The sequence below is a fragment of the Rhipicephalus microplus genome, chromosome 1 (assembly GCF_043290135.1).
Source record: "Rhipicephalus microplus isolate Deutch F79 chromosome 1, USDA_Rmic, whole genome shotgun sequence".
Taxonomy (NCBI): domain Eukaryota; kingdom Metazoa; phylum Arthropoda; class Arachnida; order Ixodida; family Ixodidae; genus Rhipicephalus; species Rhipicephalus microplus.
In genome coordinates this window covers 114,931,353-114,953,557 of record NC_134700.1, presented here as the reverse complement: position 1 = coordinate 114,953,557, position 22,205 = coordinate 114,931,353, and the positions used below count along the sequence as shown (strand labels likewise).

General features: G+C 45.8%; 1 protein-coding gene across 1 annotated transcript; it reads left to right on the top strand.

Annotated features, from left to right (window-relative positions):
* Positions 1-4,048: 4,048 nt before the first annotated feature.
* LOC142768777 (uncharacterized) lies at positions 4,049-5,580 on the top strand. Its single transcript, XM_075870809.1, has one exon. The coding sequence runs from the start codon at positions 4,232-4,234 to the stop codon at positions 5,444-5,446; it is 1,215 nt and encodes a 404-aa protein (XP_075726924.1). The 5' UTR covers positions 4,049-4,231; the 3' UTR covers positions 5,447-5,580.
* Positions 5,581-22,205: the final 16,625 nt, after the last annotated feature.

Below are 22,205 nucleotides of genomic sequence, written 5' to 3'. Positions count from 1 at the left end.
AAACAACTTTCCGCCCTAACACGTCTTTAAAGGAACCACTCATCACGGAAATCGTTGCACCTGTGTCCACCAAGGCCATCACTGGCACATGATCCACCAAAACACGCACTTTGTTTTTAAACATACACACAGGAGGTATTTCTCTCAGTAGCACGTTTCCAGCGACCTCACCCCCATTGGCCGCGCTGGCTAGTTTTCCGGTGGCGAAGAGGGTGCTTTGCGACGCAGCGGTGAAGGAGAACGATGAGCACGAGGTCGCGGTAGGGGCGTTAAACTCCTGTCAGATGCCGGGGAGTGGTTGCGGAAGTTGCTGGGCCAATAGTTGTCATCAGGTGGTATATGGGCCGGCCACCGGACACCATGAGGCTGTTCGAAGGGTCGTGAAAAGTCGCATAGTTGGTGATACCGAGGAGTCACCCGACGGTTGCAAAATCGCGATATGTGGCCTGGCACACCGCAGGAATAGCACACCGGCCGAGGTCGAAACGTCGGTCGCTCGTCGATGATTAGAGCGTCATCATTTGCTCTTGTGTGACGGATGTACTGGTTGGGTGCGTTGTACCGAGACGTCGGGTGTCGAGGAGGCATGCGCTGAGAGCGTCGGTCATACCGCGACGCGGGAAATCTGGTTGCCATTCTTGACTGTGGGGCTGGGCTGTACTCCACAGTTGCCGCGCTCATTGTCGGTTGCCATGGGGTCAAAGGAGGCACATCCATAGCCTCACGTGGCAGACACAACTCGCGATGGTCAGCTGTCGAACATGACATTTCTCGGTGGGACAGTTCCTCACGAACAATCTGTCGAATGGTAGAGAAAAGGTCGAGGCCAGGATTCGTGTCCACACTGGCAACAGTTCTAACGTTAGCCAGCCGACCAAACTTGGTCGCAATTCGACGCATCTTGAGCGTTTCAAACGTTCAGCAATGCTGAATGACGTCGGACACAGAACTGAGGCTTTCTTTTCCAATTAGGAAATTATACACGTCCTCAGCAATCCCCTTGAGCAGATGCGCAACTTTGTCCTCTTGCGACATGGCAGCACAGACCACCTTGCACAGCCTTAACACTTCTTCTATGTAAGTGGTGCATGTCTCACCTGGTAGCTGTGCCCGTTGCGACAGTGTTTGCTCAGCCCGCTTCTTTCTAGCAACCAAGTCGCCGAAACACGCCCTGAGCTCTTCAACAAAAAGATACCACGTCGTGAGTGCGTCCTCGTGGTTCTCGTACTATACCAGTGCGGTGTCGGTCAGGGAGAACACTACGTTGGCTAGCATAGCGGCTGCATCCCAACCGTTGGACTTGCCCACACGTTTGTACTTGGTGAGCCAGGCGTCGACATCTTCTTCGGCTTTTCCTCCGAAGGGCGGTGTAACTCGGTAGTATGGAAGCGGGCCAGATGGTGCCGTCCTGGAAGCGCCTGCTTCTTCGGGCATGTCGAAGTCACTCATGGCAGATGGTGGGAGACCGGCAAGTCGACGGCTTCGTCGAAGCTGTGGCAGTGATCGTTCCGTAGTTGAAGCGCTTACCCAGCACCTCCACCACTCTGTTACGTTTGAAAGAGACTAATAGACGTTGAAAGGGGCCGTTTATTAGGTCGCGAGGGGCAGCTCAGAAGCGGCCGACTGGTTAAAGATCCTCCTGATCCTCTTCTTCCTCTCTCGCTCTGGGCCACAAGTGCGTTCACCGTATACGCTGCTTTTTCTTCGTGCATGTACGCAACAATATATATATATATATATATATATATATATATATATATATATATATATATATATATATATCAGTTGTTGTAGACCTACCACTACCTCTGTCTCAAATCGCATCTGATCGCCTGCATCAATCCCTGCTTAGATATACTCCTTTTTCGATTTTTGGCTTTTCTTTCTATATTTTTTTCAGTCCAAAATCAAATAATTGATTCGGGTCTCAATACACACGACACAAAGGTCAGAGTTGACCTAGATCTTAAAAAGGCATTCGATAATACATCACATAAAGCTATACTTGCCGATCTTCAAGCGTTAGGGGTAGGAAAAAGAGTATACGATTATAAAAAACACTTTTTAACTGACTGCACTGCAAGAATAATACTAGGCGAAGCAGAATCCAAAGAGTCTGGGCAGCAGAGGTACGCCGCAAGGCTCAATCTTATCCCCCTTTCTTTTTAACGTGGTCATGACAGGTCTCCCTACCAGACAGAAGGAAATTCCAGGACTCCACCATAGCCTCTATGCAGATGACATTACCTTATGGGTAGCAGAGGGCAGTGACGGATACATAGAGGAAACTTTACAAACCGCAGTGATTGCTGTAGAAGGATATGCCACCCATACAGGATTACAGTGTTAACCGGAAAAATCGGAACTTCCTATCTATAACCCGAGATGTAGGGGTCGGAAAAGTATCCAAAAAAACCTAACATTAAAGTATTTGTTAGAAAATTACGAATACATACAGTCGAATGCATGAGAATTCTGGGACTCCGAATCAGCTCGAACGGGCATAACGGAGAGGCGACTAGGTTTCTTGAAACCAGTGCGCAGCAAATTATGCGTCTACTTAAACAAATTGCAAACCGGCACTATGGTATGAAGGAAAATAATACGATAAGACTGGTACAGGCTTTTGTCATCAGTCGTATTGTATATGTGATTCCGTACCTCAGACTGCAGGTGGCGAGAGAGAAAAGATTGACAGAGTCATTAGACGAGTTCCCAAACAGGCGATCGGACTTCCAATAACTACCCCATTTGACATATTACATCAATTAGGGCTTAACAACACATCAGAAGAGCTTATAGAAGCTCAAGAAATCACGCAATGTGAAAGACTAACGCAGAGTATAACAGGCAGAGCCATACTAGAAGAACTGGGTATAAACTACGCAAATCAATTTGGCGCCAAAAAGGTTATCCCGTATGAAGTCAGGAAATGTTTAGTAATCTTTCCGATTCCAAAAAACATGCACCCCGATCATTGCAAAGCAAGGAAAGCTGAAAGAGCGAAAAAAAATACATAACAACGTAAAAGATTTACCGGAAACAACATACGTAGACGTGGCCAAATACAAAGGAAACGACAACATGACTATAGCAGTAGTGGACTACAAAGAAAATCATAAGGTCAGTGGCTCGGTGAGAACGAGCTTTGTAGAAGAGGCGGAGGAAGCAGCTATTGCAATGGCCATAGCATCCACCTCGACTTCACTAATTGTTAGCGACTCACAGACGGCTGTGAGAAACTTTGCACGAGGGCGAATATCCCAAAAAGCTTTAGGAATATTGGTTGGATGCAAAGACCAACGAACAAATGAAATAGTCTGGGCACCCGCTCACTCTTCCTTGCCCGGCATTGAGGCTGCACACCAGACAGCTCGAGGACTTACAGACCGAGCCTCTGGAGTGCCCTGGTCGAACGGGGAGGACAATGAGAGATTTGAGCGGATGACCACTTAAAGAGATATTATGCAGTATTACAGGCTAAGCAGAAAAATTTATCCTGCCGCACACTCGTCATTGAACAAAGGACAGGCGGTGGCGTGGCGCCTACTCCAGACCCACACGTTTCCTAGTCCGGTAACAATGAACCGCTGCATGCCAGAACTTCATTCGCCAAGTGTATATTTTGCCACAACAGGGCGGACTTGAGCCACATATTATGGGCATGCCCACGGGCCCCCATGAGAGGTGAATTTCCAGACGGGAGACGGAAGTGGATGGGATGCCGCACTCCTCAGCTCTGACTCTCATTTACAAGCCCGCTTTATACGGCAGGCCGAAGACGCCGCCAAGGTCCATGGGATCATGGCCGTCGTCTAGGTTTGGTCCTCCCTTCACCTCTCGCACTTGAAAGGGGAGGAGGATCTTTCTGCTAATTAAATAATGTTTGTTCATCATCATCATCAGTCCAAGATTACTTTGTGTTTGAAAAACCATAAGCATTTTACTTAAGATCCTGCCGGCCAGTTCTTAGCCGATCCCCCTTTGTGGGTGTATGCCAGAGTAACAAAGATCATCATCATCATAATTATCATCATCAAAACGCAGCTTGTGCGGGACGGCGGTACCTGCTGGCGTGCAGCGTCTCCCAACGCTGGTCCTCATCGAGGGACGAGGAGCCAAAGCAAGGCCGGGGCGTCAACCCAAGGAACCAAGGGTGAGCCCCCTGTCCTAGAAGTCCTTCTAAGCAGCATAGCCAACTTAAGAAAAACCGTCCAGAGACTAGCCCGCTATGGCACAGGAGAAGTTCTGTTTCAAGTGGAAAAGAAACGACGCTGTGGATACGAGTGCCACCGCACAGCATCACCTGTATGAGGTTGATGTCACGCTTCTATGCGAGGGCAAGTTCATCAAAGCGCACAAAATGGTGCTGGCAGGTAACAGTACTTTTTTCAGGGAGTTATTCGCGGCCCATCCCGAGAGCGACATTGTGGCTCTACCTGAGGACGTAAATTTAGCCGATCTGATGACGCTGATAGAGTCTATGTATTTCGGTGAAGTGACGCTGCGCAAGCACCAGTTATTCGCGCTAATTAAGGCTGCCCACGTGTTGAAGGTTCACGGACGATGTATGTTCACTCTGGACAAGGGTACGAACGAAGTGCCTGCAATTTCAAGGGACCGAGCGCCATCTTTCGTGGTTTCTGAAGGACCTCAACTGCCTCAGAGCCTTCCGGCGCACGAAACAAGAGCAAGTGAAGGGCACGCCTTCATCGACATGCCCTCAGCGTTTGCTTCAGGCCTCGTACAGTCTTGCGCTACGGATAAAGTGCAGGATTCAAGCCTACAGTTGGCTACTATAAGCCCTCTTCAGGAACCGTCCACTTCTATGTATGCAGCCAGCATTGAGCAAATCAATGCCTGCTCCAGCAAGGACTGCATGTCTGAATCAGCCGTCGAAGCCACAAAGAATTTGGTGGATTCAAAGCAACAGCTGTTTCCAGGGACGGCCTTTCCGAGTCCGTCTACTTCTATGGAGGCATCTGATACTTCTTCACCGTCAATGAACGCCATGCCGTCCGACAGCCTTGATTCTCTTTCCAGTGGCTCGAAACTCCCCACCGGCTCCTATGAAGTGCCCGAGTCGATGAAGTTTGTGAAGTTTGTCGAAGACGCTGAGGTTGGACATCCCCTCACTGGCGTTGATGTAGGCGGCGCATCGACTATAGCGTCAGACATGCCAGATGCAGGTGGTGACGCCACGCAGCAAGCAAGTGGCGCAGGCGCGCAACCGTCAGCGCCAGGTCCTGATTTAGCACCACTGCCTTTAGATAGTGAAGGCTCAAGCTCCGGCGTGAACCTTCTTCGTCCCATCAAAGTAGCGAATCGAAAGCGTGCCGCTTCCGCAAGCAATACCCAAGCGACTTCGCTCAAGGTCCGCACAGAGGAATCTTTATGGAACGGCCCAATAACAAGAAGCAGAGCAGCTCGTCTGGCGAAACAATAAGCCGAGCAAGTTACCATGGACCATCCCTCTGGATGTCACGCTTTCGATCGCTGTCCTTGACGGATAAAAACAGGAATGCACAGCGCATGACATCACTGGAAATAAAATTTTCGGAGGTTCGCTCTCTACCACAACCTATATCCTTGCGTTTTTTTTCTATCTTAAGCTTCTCTTCAGCTTAACATGTGTGAAAAAATGCAGCCCATTCTAAGTTATCTGAAAATCCATTTATTGCGAAACACTTGGGCAGTAACCGAGCAGTTGTGCCAGATTTTGCGCGTCTAATGGAGCGTTACTAAGTGAATCGACGCCCTCTTGTGAATTGAGTACCTCGCATATTATGTGCTTACCAATCACGCCTTTTGCGCTGGCATGTGGCAATGTCTGACGTAATGTCCGTTTTCATGTTAGACGTGTCTGCTTCATCGTCAACAATGCACGCTACGGTGTTCTGATATGCACATCATACGGAGCACACGTACGCGCACTAAAGCGGTCGGCTCTAACAGAGCTCGAGGAGTCGCAGATAAGTTGTGGTCGTTACATTCATATGCATAAGTCGCAGTTTCACCATTAGCGCGAATCGATGAATGCGATAGCAAAAAATTAGGATATCACACGAAGAACAACTAGCAGCTCGATACTTTCAGCCCACCGCTGCAACACAAAGAAGGACGTTCGAAAAGGATGCATATGTATACACAGGACAAGTGTGAACTAACAACTCTCATAGTTATTACGTGTTTGTATTTGAGAAACGTGCTCCCCACAATGCACAAGCCGAAGTGATTTTTTTTAAACTGCGGCGCACGAAATGGCCCTTCGGCTGCCACACGGCGGCGTCTGGCATCAAGAGTGAGCAGAGTTTTTTTTTTCTACATGATGATTATAGTGAACTATAGGTGATACAGAGGGAGGACACTTTATTGAGTGTATCCCAAGGGCAGTTTTCAATTCGAAAGAAAATGTAAAAGCGTAGGCACAAGAACATATGCTTAAGCGGTTGCGAGATCTGCGTTCCACGGAAAACAGTGCATATGAGTAGCTCGTCGTTACATCACCGGTACAAGCACGGCGTGTGTGCTGCCTTAGCTATAGGGCTGTAAGCTGCAGAGCGAGGGGTGGTTGATTGATTAAGATTATATGTTGGTGTCAAATTATGTTCTGTTGATGTTGTTGTTTATGCATATAAGTACATATACGTATCTGGGACATGTTGGAGACGGCGAAAATCAGCTGAGAGCACCCATATAATTGCTATCACAATAAATAAAGCTAGCTGACTCTGCCACACTAATCAGCCTTTTTTGTGGGATGGCATTTATAATGAGTGTAGTCAACTATTGTATAGGGCTTTCTTACGCAGCAGTTTGAGGCACCGAATAATTGAACGCCTTGCATGCAGAAATGCCTGAATTATATTCATTTTCCCATATACAAGTACATACACGTATCCGGGACATGATGGTGACAGCAACCGACATGATTATATTCATTTTCCCATATACAAGTACATACACGTATCCGGGACATGATGGTGACAGCCGAGAGCGTCCATATAATTGCCGTCGCAATAAATAAAGCTATCTGATACTGCTACAACAATTGGCCTTTTTCGTTGCATGGCATTTATATACGGTATAGTGAGCTATAGACAGGGTCTTCTTAAGCGACAGTTTGAAGTACCGAACATTTGAGCGCCTTGCAAAATGCCTGGATTCAATTCTGGCTCGAGCCATGGCCTTTATTGTTTGCTTCCAGCGGTACAATACACACGATGTAATTCTTAGCGAACCGAAGGCTCTTTAAGCGTCCGCCAACCTTTCCATGCAATGCCTACGTCTTGGTCATCACGTCATCGCTTCCTTAAATTCGCAGAAGAAAAGTTCGCATAGAAGGTGATGAGCGTAAGACAAACATGAATGTTCAGTCAGGATTTGGATAACCTTAAAAAGCCAGGGCACGGCATCAAACTTCTGTCCCTTGTGACCCATGCCCTTATCCAATGCGTGACGGAAATCAGGTATACCCCAGAGGAGATTCGCAGTGCAATGAAAAAGAATGAAAATTGGGATCCCAGCAGAAATCGAACTCAATCAAGTCTTATGTGTCGCAGACACGTATTCATACAAGGAACCACGCCAGGTGTCACAGAACGAGCGCTAAACAAGAGCGCGCCGCCAAATACTTGCGACAACGGGCGGCAGAAACGCCGCGAGGTAAAAAGAAAAAAAAAGAAAGCAAACATCCAGGGCTCCCGGGCGCGCGCTCTCCCCGCAGAAGCACGGCTTCGCAGACGGTCCTCCTCACCCCACATCGGCGGCCCAGCAAGACCGCGATTTTTCTCGAACGAAGGAGGCGGAGTCAGACCGAGTGAATCATCCTCGGGAGAGGGCAGTCGAACCGTCTCGTGCCTCTCCCCAGCCTTCGCTGCGTATCGCGCCGACGAAATGACGAGAAACATCTGGAAGGTCGCGCGCAAGGTATTTAACCGAGCAGCCGAGACGAGAAATCAGGAGGAGACGGAAGTTAACGCCAGAGCGCGTAGGGATTCCGCCGTGGAGTCGGCGAAGGTTCTGCCCGTAGTGACAGGACAGGAGGAGACGGAAGTGAGCGCCAGAGTGCGTAGAGAGTCCGCCGTGTAGTCGGCGAAGTTTTTGGTCCGTAGGGACGGCTCGAGCTACAGGCAAGAGCGTGGGTTTACCGCTATCGAGCGAAGACGCGGGCAACAGCTGCGTGTGTGAAGCCGACGGATTTCCGGCGAAGAAGTTTGAAGCTTGGAGAGTGGCCATTAGAGGACGCGAGGTTTCCTGGAAGAGAAACTTCGAGAACTACGGAACGACAACAACGCTGGACTTTGAGTGAGTGATTCTCGGAAGAGTATCATTCAGACTTTTGTTCCAAGGACTTTGGACTGAATAGGTTTTATATCTCTTTAGTCTTTAAGTGTCTTGGTTGTTCAATGCATGTGACTGCATTGTAGTGCGTATTGTTGTCTGTGTCCGTTGTTTCAAGTGTGGTTGATTGTACTGTGTAGTACATTGTCTGTTTGGTGACGTATTGTATGTAACTATTGTGGAGTGTGCATACGTGTGTATTGTTTTTGATCTGCCGTTAATGAGAATATAATTTTGTTTGTTTATCAACTCTCGGCTCTGTCTTGTTCTTTGGGCCACAGCCGGCGTCCGCTGGCGCACCAATAAGGACCACTTCTAAATTGTCCACGCTTTCGTGGTGCGGTTCGGGGGGCCGATACTTCGGCTCTTGGAATTAGCCCGGCGATCGCCTCCCTAATAAACGGGACAGGTGTGACACCAGGTCTCCAAATTTATCGGGAAAAAAATATGCGCAGGCGTGTGTGAGTACAGCGTCAATTGAGGCTCCACCATATGCTATCTACTTTTATAACAAGACAATAAAAAGGCAATAAACATTACATTCGTGCTCCCATATTATAAACATGATGTCGCGTTAACGTCAGTTTTGGTTTTGAAGTTGACAGCGTGTTTTATCTAAACTTTGTGTTTACACATCAGAATCTTTTATTCAAAAACAAACGTAACAATAAACGCTACATTCGTAGTGCTCATACTTGAGTACACTTACGCTGCTTAAATTTGGAGGATAAATGCACTAAAGAACGCTGCGTATGGTACTCACGCAATACCACCATGGTGTGGACTTCGTTGTGATAAAACTGTCGTCTGAGCTCTAACATCAGCGCTGACGTTAGTATAGCCCATAAGTCATTCATTAAAAGGATAGCTTAGCCTACGTGACCGGTAGGCTGATAATTTGTACACAACTGCCTTTTTTTTTATTGGCGCCAGTATGCCCTACGGCATCAGTTAAATAAAAAATCGGCAGATCCCACGTACAGTGGGAAACGATCATATGCGAAGCACGAATGACAAATGTTGATACGTCACTTCAATATTAGCACAGCGTTACAAGGTGGAGGTAAATGATACCTTACATTTCTTCCGTGTCATGATTATTATGTTTGAATGTGTCGTTTACCTTCTTCATCAATTCACGTCACGTTATACCAAATTTAGTATATGTGGAGATGGCGAAACGGCCGCGAGCACGCTAGGAGCACGGTATGTTGTCATGTTCTTACATGACACGCGTGTCAGGGTTATCATGTTTGCACCAGTCTTATATTTTGTCATCCATCGACGTCACGTAACAGCAAATTTGGTATATGTGGAGCTAGAAAAATGGCCATGAGTGCATCAGGAAGAGCCCAATATACTCCAGTGTAGCGTTGACGCGCGCTCACGCTGGGCACAGTGACGCTACGTTCGCAAAACGCGAGCACTTTATAGTCTGATGCCAGGCGTGACCAGCGTCCGTCGGCACGGCCAGACGGCAACCGACGCGAAATGCGACATACTGCATTTCGCGCCGATGCGTTACCCAGACAACACGGCGTCTCTTTCTTTTCGTGATGGGGGGACGCCGGACGCGCTTAAACGCGCAGGCGGTAAAGCAACGCAGTGCGGCACGCGCCTGCTAGTATGTGGTAGGACCAGCATCTGGCGTGGCAACGCTGGCGTGACGCGACGAAATGAACGCCAGCGAGCTCGCGCACCGCTTCTCTTAGAAAAGTATAGCCGCCTTGACTGTGGCACGTAGTCGTGTTCTCACATAACACGCATCTTATTATTATCACGTTTGCACCAGGCAAATACCTTCGTAATACATTGGCGTCATGTTACACAAAATTCGGCATATGTAAAACAAGCGGAATGGCCACGAGCGCATCATCAGTGTGGCACGTAGTCATGTTACATGATACGCAAGCCATGATTAACATGTTTGGATGTGTCTTTTACCTATGTCGTCCATTCGCGCCACTTACTACCAAGTTTGGTACATGTGAAGCTAGCGAAACGGCCACCAGCGCACCATAAGTGTGGCATGTAGTCATGTTGTTAAATGACACTCATCTCATGATTATCACGTTTGCACCAGTCACATACCTTCGTCATTCATTCACGTACTGTAATACCAGAGAGGGTTCAGCTTAAATTGAGGACGACGCAGCGAGCAATGGAAAGAAAAATTGTAGGTGTAACCTTAAGAGACAAGAAGAGAGCAGATTCGATTAGGGAACAAACGGGGGTTAAGGATATCATAGCTGAAATCAAGAAGAGGAAATGGACATGGGCCGGGCATGTAGCGCGTAGACAGGATAACCACTGGTCATTAGGGGAACTAACTGGATTCCCAGAGAAGGTAAGCGGGTTAGGGGGAGACAGAAGGTTAGGTGGACAGATGAGATTAAGAAGTTTGCGGGTATAAATTGGCAGCAGCAAGCACGGGACCGAGTTGACAGGCGGGACATGGGAGAGGCCTTTATCCTGCAGTGGACGTAGTCAGGTTGATGATTATGATGATGATGATGATGATGAATACCAAATTTAGCATATGTGACGCTAGCAAAGCGGCTGCCAGCGCATCATGAACGTGGCATGTAGTCATGTTGTTACATGACACGCATATCATGATTATCGTGTTTGCACCACGTACCCTCATCATCCATTCTCGTACGGTAATACCAAATTTGGTGTATGTGACACTAGTGAAGCAGCCGTGAGCGCATCAATGAGCGTGGCATGTAGTCATGTTGTTACATGACTCGCATGTCATAACTTTCATGTTTGGGTCTGTCGCTTGTGTTCGCCATGCAATCATGCTATGCCATACCAGTTTTGCAACTTGCCATGTGAATGAAACCATCGCAAGAGCTGCGGGATTATGAAATACAAATCACGACTTTCATTACATACATGTAATGATTTTCATGTTACGACTGGTCACATATGTTCTCCATACAGTCATACTATGTCGTACCAAGTATGGTATCGATACCATTATCGAAACGGCATAGAGACCTAATAGTCGTAGGTGGCTAGATAGATAGATAGATAGATAGATAGATAGATAGATAGATAGATAGATAGATAGATAGATAGATAGATAGATAGATAGATAGATAGATAGATAGATAGATAGATAGATAGACAGACAGACAGACAGATAGATAGATAGATAGATAGATAGATAGATAGATAGATAGATAGATAGATAGATAGATAGATAGATAGATAGATAGATAGATAGATAGATAGATAGATAGATAGATAGATAGATAGATAGATAGATAGATAGATAGATAGATAGATAGATAGATAGATAGATAGATAGATAGATAGATAGATAGATAGATATTTTATTTATTTTGTTTATTTCGTACTGTAAGCCTTTCTCAGGCTCATACAGGGTAGGCGAGCAAATTTACACAGTCGCGTACAAACCAGGCAATATCGCACATAGTGGAAGAAACAGAATCACAAGATGATGGTGAAAAGAAAAAAAAACGAACGATAAAATCAATTGTACAAAATCATGGACAGGTCACAAAACATCGAGGTATCAGCAGGGGGTACAGTGATCAGTGTGTTCGGAAGTGCTCACAAACATCAAAAAACAAAAGTTGCTTTTAGACTTCATAAAACAGGCTTTCTACATTCCGAACAAATGAATCTGCAGAGGAAAGATTAACGCATTCACGTGGCAATTTGTTCCACTCTTCCACTGCTGACGGGAAGAATGAATATTTAAAAATATCACAGCGTGACATGAATGGTCTGATGCACTTATTGTTGTTGGTACGACGGGAGTGATGGTCAGGCGGCTTTATATAGTTGTATTTATCAACGTTTAAACCGTTGTGATACAAAAGAAAAATAAACTTTAAGGAATAGACACGGCGACGGGCTGCAAGGGTCGGCAAGCATGCCCGCCTGCGCAGCTCAGTGACACTGTCATGCCTCGAATACTTAGAATAGATAAAGCGAAGGGCCTTGCGTTGGACGATTTCTAATTTGTTGGAAAGATATTTTTGGTGGGGGTTCCGAACAATGCTGGCGTACTCGAGAATCGGCCTTATGAGAGATTTATATGCTCTCAGTTTTACATTAAAAGGCGCCAATGCAAGTTTTTGACGCAAGAACCCTAGCTGGCGATAGGCTTTTGTGTATGTGCTGCTTATATCTCCATCCCACTTCAGTTTACTTGTAAAGGTAACGCCCAAGTATTTTACAGCGTCGTTTCTTGCAATGTTTGTGCCGACCAAATTGTAACTACAATGCTGGATTGATTTTCTGCGGGTTATGCTAAGGCAAGCTGTTTTTGACACGTTAATTTCCATTGCCCACTCAAGACAGCAACATGCAATATTAGCTAGTGTGGTATTAAGTCTAAGCTGGTCATCAGTTGTGCGGATAGTGGTGTAGATCACGCAGTCGTCAGCGAATAATCTCATTTTAACGTTAGGCTCAAGGCACATATAGATATCATTAACATATATTAGGAACAAAATGGGTCCTAAAACGGAACCTTGTGGTACTCCGGAAAAAACTTCCAATGAACCAGAGGCTGTGATGTTTACGGTTACATACTGGCTTCGATTTGATAGATACACTTTTATCCATGCTATTATGTTACTGTTAATACCAATAGACACAAGTTTGTCAATCAATTTACTGTGAGGCACCTTATCAAAAACTTTGGTGAAGTCTATAAATATGGAGTCGGTTTGCAATTTTCAGTTTATAGTAGTTACGAAGTCATGCGTTATTTCCAAGAGTTGAGTAACGGTAGACAGGTTTTTACGGAATCCGTGTTGGTTTGGGTGCAATAAGTTGTTATCTTCCTAATAAGTAACTATTGCCTTGTTGATTATATGTTCCAATAATTTACAGCAGCCGCTAGTTAGCGAGATAGGCCTGAATGTTTCTATGGACAGCTTGCTCCCGCCTTTATGAATTGGGATTACCTTTGCACACAACCAGTCAGCAGGTAAAGAAGCTGTTAGCAGGGATGCTTTAAAAATTGCTTCAAGGAAGGGACATAGTTGCTCTGCGTAGCGTCGGAGGAATACATTTGAAATATTGTCAGGACCCACTGATTTCTTAACATCGATCAGCAACAGCAGGTTCAGAATACCTTCCGTAGTGACAATGACATCGGGCATTAAAAAAGGATGCACCGGAGCGACAGGGCTGCTTGGTGCGCATGCACGTGTAAATACCGACTGAAAATACCTATTGAAAGCATTAGAAACGGCCTGCGCGTTCTTTACGATAGTACCCTCGATTTCTACTTCAGTTGTTGGGTTTTCAGGCCGTGCCAAGAAACGCCAAAATTTTTGCGGCTGATCCGTCATGAAGTGAGATAACGTATGTGAAAAAAAAGTTTGTCTTGCATTTCTAATTTCCGCCTTAAGCTGAGATGCAAGTTCTTTTAGGATGATTGGATTCCTCTTTTTCTTGCGCATTCTCTGTACCCTTCTTTTAAGGTGAATAATAAGGCGATTGATCCATGGTGTTTTTCTTTGTGTGCGTTTTAGTTTCGTTGGGATAAAATTTTGTTCACAGTACGTAATTATTTTTTTCAGTTGAATCCACATACCATTAACACCCTCACATTTCTCTAGAGAAAAAGTCTCTAGTGCTGTGTCGAGGTAATCAATAACACAAACATCATTAGTTCTGGTGTAGTCTTTAACGGCTATCCGTGAATTTGTGCCATCGGGTTTGGTATTTAAGCATTCAACGTTAAAAGTTATGGTTAACATTTTGTGGTCAGATATTCCATCTTCTACAGTGGCTTTACCGGATAGGTTATCGGAAAGAAAAGCTAGGTCCAGTATGGAGCGAGTGTTTTCTTGAATTCGTGTTGGTTCCTGGACCAACTGGGAAAATGAAAAATTGAACATTAAATCTTATAATAGCTTGCTGTTGACGGTATTTCTCATACTTGTTAGGTTTTCCCAGTCAATAGCGAGATTGAAATCTCCAGTAAGTATTAATTTGGTACGGGGGGTAACCTTATCAACCAGATAGTCATGTATTTGTAAAAGGTAATCATGAGACGCATTTGGCTTTCTGTAGATGTCATCGATCAGTACTAGAGCATCGTGAGAAAATATTGTGCACCAAACGCTTTCGTAATTTGCGATACCCTTTTCTCTACGATATTGCAAACCACGTTTTATTGCAATGGCGACCCCGCCCCCGCGACCGTCACGATCTGACCGAAGTAGGCAGTATGAAGAAGGAACAATTTCAAAATCAAGAATGTCTGGGTGCAGCCACGTTTCAGTTATCACGACAATATCAGGAGTGTACGAAAATAACAATTCTTCTAGCTCGTCAGTTTTGTTAAAAATGCTACTACGGGCATTCAAACATACCAATGAAAACGGGGTGGCGGCTTGCGGGTGTCACGCGTTGCCTTTCGCGCGACCATCGTGACGAGCTCTTCTCAGGAAACTCTTGCATTTTTTGCTTCATCCCATACGTACAAGTCGTCATCTATCTTTAGTTTATCGAATACAAGAGTGACCTTAGCACCATTGTGCTGATCTTCCTTTGCTGATTGCCATAGTTTTTTGCGCAGGTCCAGAACTCGTGCGGAAAAGTCTTCGGATATCGATATCGCTGTTCCCTTCAGTTTGCCGCAATTACGAAGGACAAACATTTTTTCAGAGAAATTGCACAGCTTAAGAATTACTGGCCGCTCTCGATTTTGTGTTTTCCTGCCAACTCGGTGCATGCGTTCTACAAATGTATCATTCACCTTGAGGATGTCTTTAAAACTGCCCTTAACAATCCGCTGTTGTAAATCTGTATTTTGTTCGTTATCACCCTCTTCCACGCCATAGATCATTATGTTATTCCGGCGGCTCCTGTTTTTTAAGTCTTCTACTTTAACTGATAGCTCTCGCACTAGTTTATTTGTTTCTACAGTCATCGCCTCATGCTCGGCGAGTTTATCCTCAAATTGCTGTAGGAGAGCTAACTCTTTTTCTGTGGCGGTTAATCTTTCCTGTACGTTGCCTGCTCTAGTTTCTACGTGTTTTATGTTTTCGGAAAGAGCAGTGAGCGCTTCATTGGTCTTTGTTTGTTCCTTCAGAATTTTTTTGAGGAGCTGGCTATTTAAGGCGGCTTCTGAACCAGACTCTGAGTCTGAGCGGGGTCCAGGGTTTAACTCCACATCACCTGATGTTAACAGCAGTAGCCTAATAACAAGAAAACAATCGCACAATGAAGAAAGCAGACTCTGTGGGCCCGGCAGCACTACTAAAGTGAGCGAATCGTCTCTGATAGAGCATACAGAATGTTTGTCACCCACCTGGAGGAAAAAGTAGAAATTCATGAGCAACCGCCCGAACACGGTACTGCCAAGCCCACTGAAAGACTGCTAAAGATGGCTCCGGGTTTTATGCTGAAGCTCAAGCGTGTCCACCGACGTCACTCGGTTGACCACATGGTAGGGGAGGGGCACTTGAGGCGCTGCTTTCCATGAGGGTTCTTCGTCGACGAGGCTGTCCGGCGCAGGCGCGATGAAGTTTCCCTGCGGTGGGAAGAGTTCCGCTGGGCCAACGACGGAATCCACCCGCAGCAGGGCGATCTGGACGAAAAAGTAGAAATTCATGAGCAACCGCCCGAACACGGTGCTGCCAAGCCCACTCATATACGGATAGATAGATAGATAGATAGATAGATAGATAGATAGATAGATAGATAGATAGATAGATAGATAGATAGATAGATAGATAGATGGATAGATAGATAGATAGATAGATAGATAGATAGATAGATAGATAGATAGATAGATAGATAGATAGATAGATAGATAGATAGATAGATAGATAGATAGATAGATAGATAGATAGATAGATAGATAGATAGATAGATAGATAGATAGATAGATAGATAGATAGATAGATAGATAGATAGATAGATAGATAGATAGATAGATAGATAGATAGATAGATACGCTCAAAGTCACTGATGTTCGCTAAGAAATGCTTCGCATTTAAAAGGAAAAGTTCTGCTTCTTGCATGAAGACGAAATGTGGTCGTTGCAGTGGATCGTGCATCCAGCGTGTCAAATCTTGTGGTCGGCCGAGGTGGTTGTGAAGGCCACGTAGGTGGCGAGTACGAGACTGGTGAATGTCCGGACAGGTTCCCAGTAGGTGATCGAGCATTGCCTCTGTGACTGAGGCATGTCGGTGGGGGAGGCTGTGCACCGGATGTCCATGTATCTCTGTAGCCCGGATTGCAGGATTGCAGCAGTCAAGGCAGCGCCCACTCTAATCCTCCTGAGCGCCACCTCCTCTCGGTGAGTTACGCCACCGGGAAGGTCTGATCCACGCGGAGGAATGAGTGCACGCGTGGAGCGCCAGAGGGTTTCTTCGTGCACGAGCAAGCTGTGCTTCTCTGACAAACGAAGTAGAGGCAGCGGGTGTTGAACAGCCGCTGGATGGCAAGCGGCATCTGCTTCCTATTGAGCGGGTGCAGACTGGCGGGTCCTCAATACGCGGACAGGACAGGCACACGAGTGAACCGGTAGGTGTACATCAGAGACCATATCGAGGGAGCTGGTCGCTTTTCGCAGCTCTCAAACTGCCTGCATGGAGTCCGTATATACAAGCAATTAATAATGGTATGTGGGGTTTAACGTACCAAAGCCACCATATGAATATGAAAGATGCCGTTGTGGAGGGCTCCGTAAATTTTTACCTCTTGGGATTCGTTAACGTGCACCCCAATCTGAGCACATGGACCTACAACATTTCCGCCTCCATCGTAAATGCAGCCGGGATTCGTTCCCACGACCTGGGGTCAGCAGCCGAGTACCTAAGCCACTAGACCACCGCGGCGGGGTTACAAGCAATTAGTAGTGTGACAAAGAATCGATTTTGAATATCTTTATTGTGAATCCGTCCCGTACTGCAGTGATCTCCGCTAATACTCATAGGAACGGTATGTTGAGTTCGAGGTAGCGCGGGGCATACGAGACTCATGTGCAGAACGCAGTTATCAATAGCTGGGCCTATGTATACCGCTAGTGAGTGGTCGATGGTAGGGACGACGACCTCCTGCGCCACTTGTCGGGTGTACTGTCGCTGGCGGGTACACAACTAATCAATTTAGGAAAACATGTTGAAGCACCTTGTAAAGTTCAACCAATTCCATAAACAGCAGCACAGGAACTCACCACCACAGGCTCCTGCAATACGTTAGATTGGCCGCACGTTCTTTTTTTTTATTGAAATAGAAAATAAACGAAGGAGTTTTCGTCACCATTACTTGGCGACGGCTACCTCTTTCTACTTGATTGGTAAAAAAAATATAAAAAACAGTAGCCTATATACATATATACCGTCTGCACATGTGACAGCAAAAGTTCTCCTATGGGCAGAACAAACAAGTAGACGCCACGCTCACCTTTAACTTTTTTCCGCTCAGTAGTCGTCACAAATTTTGTTTTTTTTTTTGAATAACTGTTGCAGCACATTCATTGCTTTGCCATTTGTTTTGGATGGGCATGGACCTAGTATTTTATTCCACGCAAATGGTTGCTCGGGATCTAACTTATGCAGTTGCTGTTCTAGTCGCCTTCGGTGTCGTGTTTCGGAGAGTCGAGCAAGAGGTGACAGATATCCTCGTCGTCGTGGCCACGTGAACATGCTGATGAAGTTGCACGCTGAAAACGAATTAGGAAGTGCTTTGTGTAAGCAGTTCCGAGTCGTAGGCGATGAATGAGTGTGTCAATACGTCTTGGGAGGTCAAGGTCTAAATGGTATTCAAGACTGGGATCAACAGAATATGGGATCAATTCCTTTGTTTTGTCTGTGAAGCAGGTAGACAAGCATAATTTACGTTTTGTTGTTCTTAAAATTATATTTGCAACATATTGAGATACCGGAATAAGGCACGTTTGCTCTTTCATCGAAAACGCGGCGGGTGCGTGCCAGCGCTGCAATTTTGATAGCAGAGGCTTCTTCACACTTCCACGTTAAGGCTTACCAGGCCTGTGTTAGTATCGACAGAGAGTACTTGAATCATGCTCGGAATAAGCTTCAAAATGTGAAGTCGAAACATGGCAGCGCCACCAATGGCGCCGCGGTCTGTAGCGAGAGTATATGCTTTGTTAGAATTTGCGCGTGCATCTACCAAAGGTAGCATATTCGCTTGCGACTCAAAAGCCCCCATTCGTGTTACAGTTCCGGTTATTTTATTTTTCAAGCGGCTTGTATTAACGTAGCAGTGTAGCTGGTGGTATTCCAAAACAAAGCAAAAAAATGAAAACAACCAGGCCTGCTCGCAACACACAGCACAGACACAGCGAAAGCTGGACGAGCGGCCTTTCTTGAGCATTTTTTATTCATTTCTGGAACGAATTCTACAAGAACGCATACGTTGTGCCCATTACGTAAGAAATTTATTAAAAAAATTATAGTCGGGACGCGTTCAGAATGCTGTCATTTGTCAATCTTCGGGAAAATGCGGTATCTGCTACAGACTTGCAAGTTGTTATAGTCCCTTTGTTGACTCTGTGGCTGACGACGATAAAGAATTATACTAATTACTCTGGTTGGAGCATTGAACGAACCACTCGTTTCGCATTTTGCGACACCTGTTTGCTACTTTACGGTTGTAAAAATCTTTAATACGCATGTTTACGCTATTGCTTAACCGATATGAAGCCATCACAGGGTCGGTTATCAACGCAGTTTGAAGCACCAGCGTATAGCTCTGCGCTGCCACGCAAATGGCCCGGGTTTGATTCCCATGCTGTGCTCGAGTTTTTTTTTTAGTTAGTGTTTTTTTAATTCGTGTGATAGTGCCTACGTACAATGGTGGAGGCGCACAACTACGGCGATAAAATAGACCCTTCTTATATTCCCATATATTTCGTTGTCAAACTTTCAGACCTAGCTGACGCACGCACTTTTTGACCACTTCCTCCCCCCCTCCAAGCAAACAATCAGAAAAAAACTCATAATACAAACCTTATAGACCCTTTAAACGAGCTCACTTGCAGAAAGTACCGTCCATCATCCCCCTCCTCGCCGCTGTCCATTAAAGAAATCCTGGCGCCACCCCTGCCTAAAAATTACAGCAAGAAGTAAACAAGTACAGAACACTCTATGGTATACTCGTTGATTCTCATTGTTCCGGATTATCGAAGAGACTGAACTAATTCACGTCGTAATAAAATAATGAAAATTCAATAAAGTTTCATGATGGTAAACATAAATTGTTAACAATAGACGCTGTCATTCTTTCCGGCACACCAGTAAAGGCAAAATTATTTGTGTGTAGCGGTATTGCACGGGTAAAATGCGCATGCGCGAGTTACCGAAAGCTGCTGCTGTCAACCTTCAGTCTATAAAGTGGCCGTCGTGCGCGTTGTAGCACGCCTGCTCTGAAATAACGTCTTTTTATGTTGAATATCTTCAACAGCAAATTATTTGTGTAGATATGGCAGCAATTGAAACAAACATACTCGGATAATCGATACTGTAAGCTTTGCGATAAGCACACGTTGATTCTCTTAGGATATTGATTGTGCTTGTTTGTTTGTTTGTTTCTTTGTCTTTACAACGAAAGTGCTTTTTGCACCTCAACAAGGGTCGCGTGGGCCGTAGCTGTTCGTTGCCCCCGCTGGTGTCTGTAAGCACTATCGCACTCGATAAGAAAAAGAAACTTAGTAAATGTAAAAATTCGGCAGATATCACGTACCTTGGAACCGACGTTACACGAAGCATGCGGAGGGAAAGTGACCATGTTGCAATTTTTAGAGGCGAAGCTGGACGGACTGACGGATGGATAGACGGGCACGCAGAGCGGTTATGTGCTACAGGGGATGCGATATGAGAGATGGTGGTACTTGGAGTGTTCACTAGATGAACGCACAGGTGGACGGATGGACAGATGGACGGAAGCACGGAGGCACGAACGGATGGACGCACGGACAGTCTGATGGACGGACGGAAGCATGGATGGGCGCTTCGCCCCAGTCATCATCATTCACTCCGTGGATATGCTGTGATAAGTTTTTATTGAGCGACACGTCATGAAATGACGCTAATGCATGCACAGACATATGTTGAAAAGTTGCAGATGTTTACTTAACCAGTTGTTTGCACTTGCGCAATGATGCCGACTGGGACATGCGTATTAGCAACGCCAGAAGCTGATATGAAGCGCTGATGCTCGCGAGGATGCTGGCCCTAGACACTGCTACATTAATTGACTTCAGAGCATGGCAAGTAACCACAACTGTCGTCAACTCGACGTGACAGCTGCATCAAAGGAGTACATATGTAATGTGTAAGAAAAATTGGGTAGGCAGAACTGCAACCACTATTAACGTTTCACGACGATTAGCGTCTATTTGAATAGTAGTTCCGAGACTTGGCATAGCTCTGTGGTGAAACGCTTCATTGCCACGCAGAATGCTTGGGTTCAATTCCAGCTGCGACGCTGACATTTATTCTATGCATTCGTTGCGTCGACGCTACTAATGTCAGGTATTTCTTAAAGGGACCTTGAAACTCTTTTTAAGCAACCATGAAATTCACTCACTGGAAGAGCTTATTGCTCAAAAATTCAACGCCGAAAAAAATTGGCAGATCCCACGTACAGTGGGAATAAATGATATGCGAAGCACGAATGAGGAAGGTTTATAGGCCACTTTAAATTTGCACACCGTTAAGAGGCGGTGGTAAATTATGCCATACGTGCCTTGCATGTCATAATTATCATGTTTTGACGTTTCATTTACCTTCATCGTCTAATAACATCACCTGATACCAACTTTGGCATACATGGACCTATTGAAGCAGCAATGAGCGTGCTATGAGCGTAGCATCTTGTCATGTTTGACATGAAGTCTATGTCTTGATAATCATATTTGGACGTGTAATTTTCATTCAATGTCCATTCACGTCACGTAATACCAAATTTGGTATGTGGGAAACTAGTGAGACGCCCACGACCACACTATGAGTGTAGCAGGTAGTCATGTTTTACATGAAACGCATAATATATGATTATCAGGTTTGGACGTGTCATTTCTCCTTGTCGTTTATTCACTACCCGTGGTACCAAATTTCATACATGTGTAGTTAGCGCAACGGTGGCAAGCGTGCCATGAAAGGCCGAATATACTCCGTGGCAACGTTGACGCACGCGCAGGTAAAGTCCCTGAAAAATAAACTAAAGTAGCGCCATTCGTGTCAATGTGCAGCCTCCTCTCCCCTCTCGTGCATTGCAGATAGTAAACGACGCTAGTTGAGGGGCTGTATGGCTCCTGGCCGCAAAAATGAGCTTGTGCTCATGTTTCCGTTAAAGCGCATCTGGGCGCTGCGGTTCTAGGCGATGCACCGAAAGAGTGAGTGAGAAATAAAAATAATATGAAAAGTAACGTTAAATACGACGATGTGACGTGTATATAAGCAAGTGGCATGCAGTGGCAAAAGACATCACCGCAAGCAGGCAATACTCAACGCGATAGCCCACCGTTTGCATGCAGACGTGCTCAGCGGTGTCGCTCTCGATGGCAGTGCCACTGCTGTCTGTGTGATAAACTCGGCGGTGCTAAGAATCTGCAGCATGACGCACTAGCCTTTGTGAAGGTATCGCAAACGCCATTTTGTTTGTCCACTTTCGCGGTGTTTGTTTGTGGCTAGGCGTGCGCGCTTGGTATTGTTGTGTAGCCGGAGTTCGACCACGCGTGAGTGTGTGCACGGTAATCCTGCACGTTTCGGGATGCCGACGTGCTGCGCCAGCGGTTGCAAAAGCAGGTACAGCAGAGGAAAGAAGCTATTTTCGCTTCCGCGAGGAAAAGACAATGCCGCTCGGCAAGAAGTGTGGCTCTAGCGTAT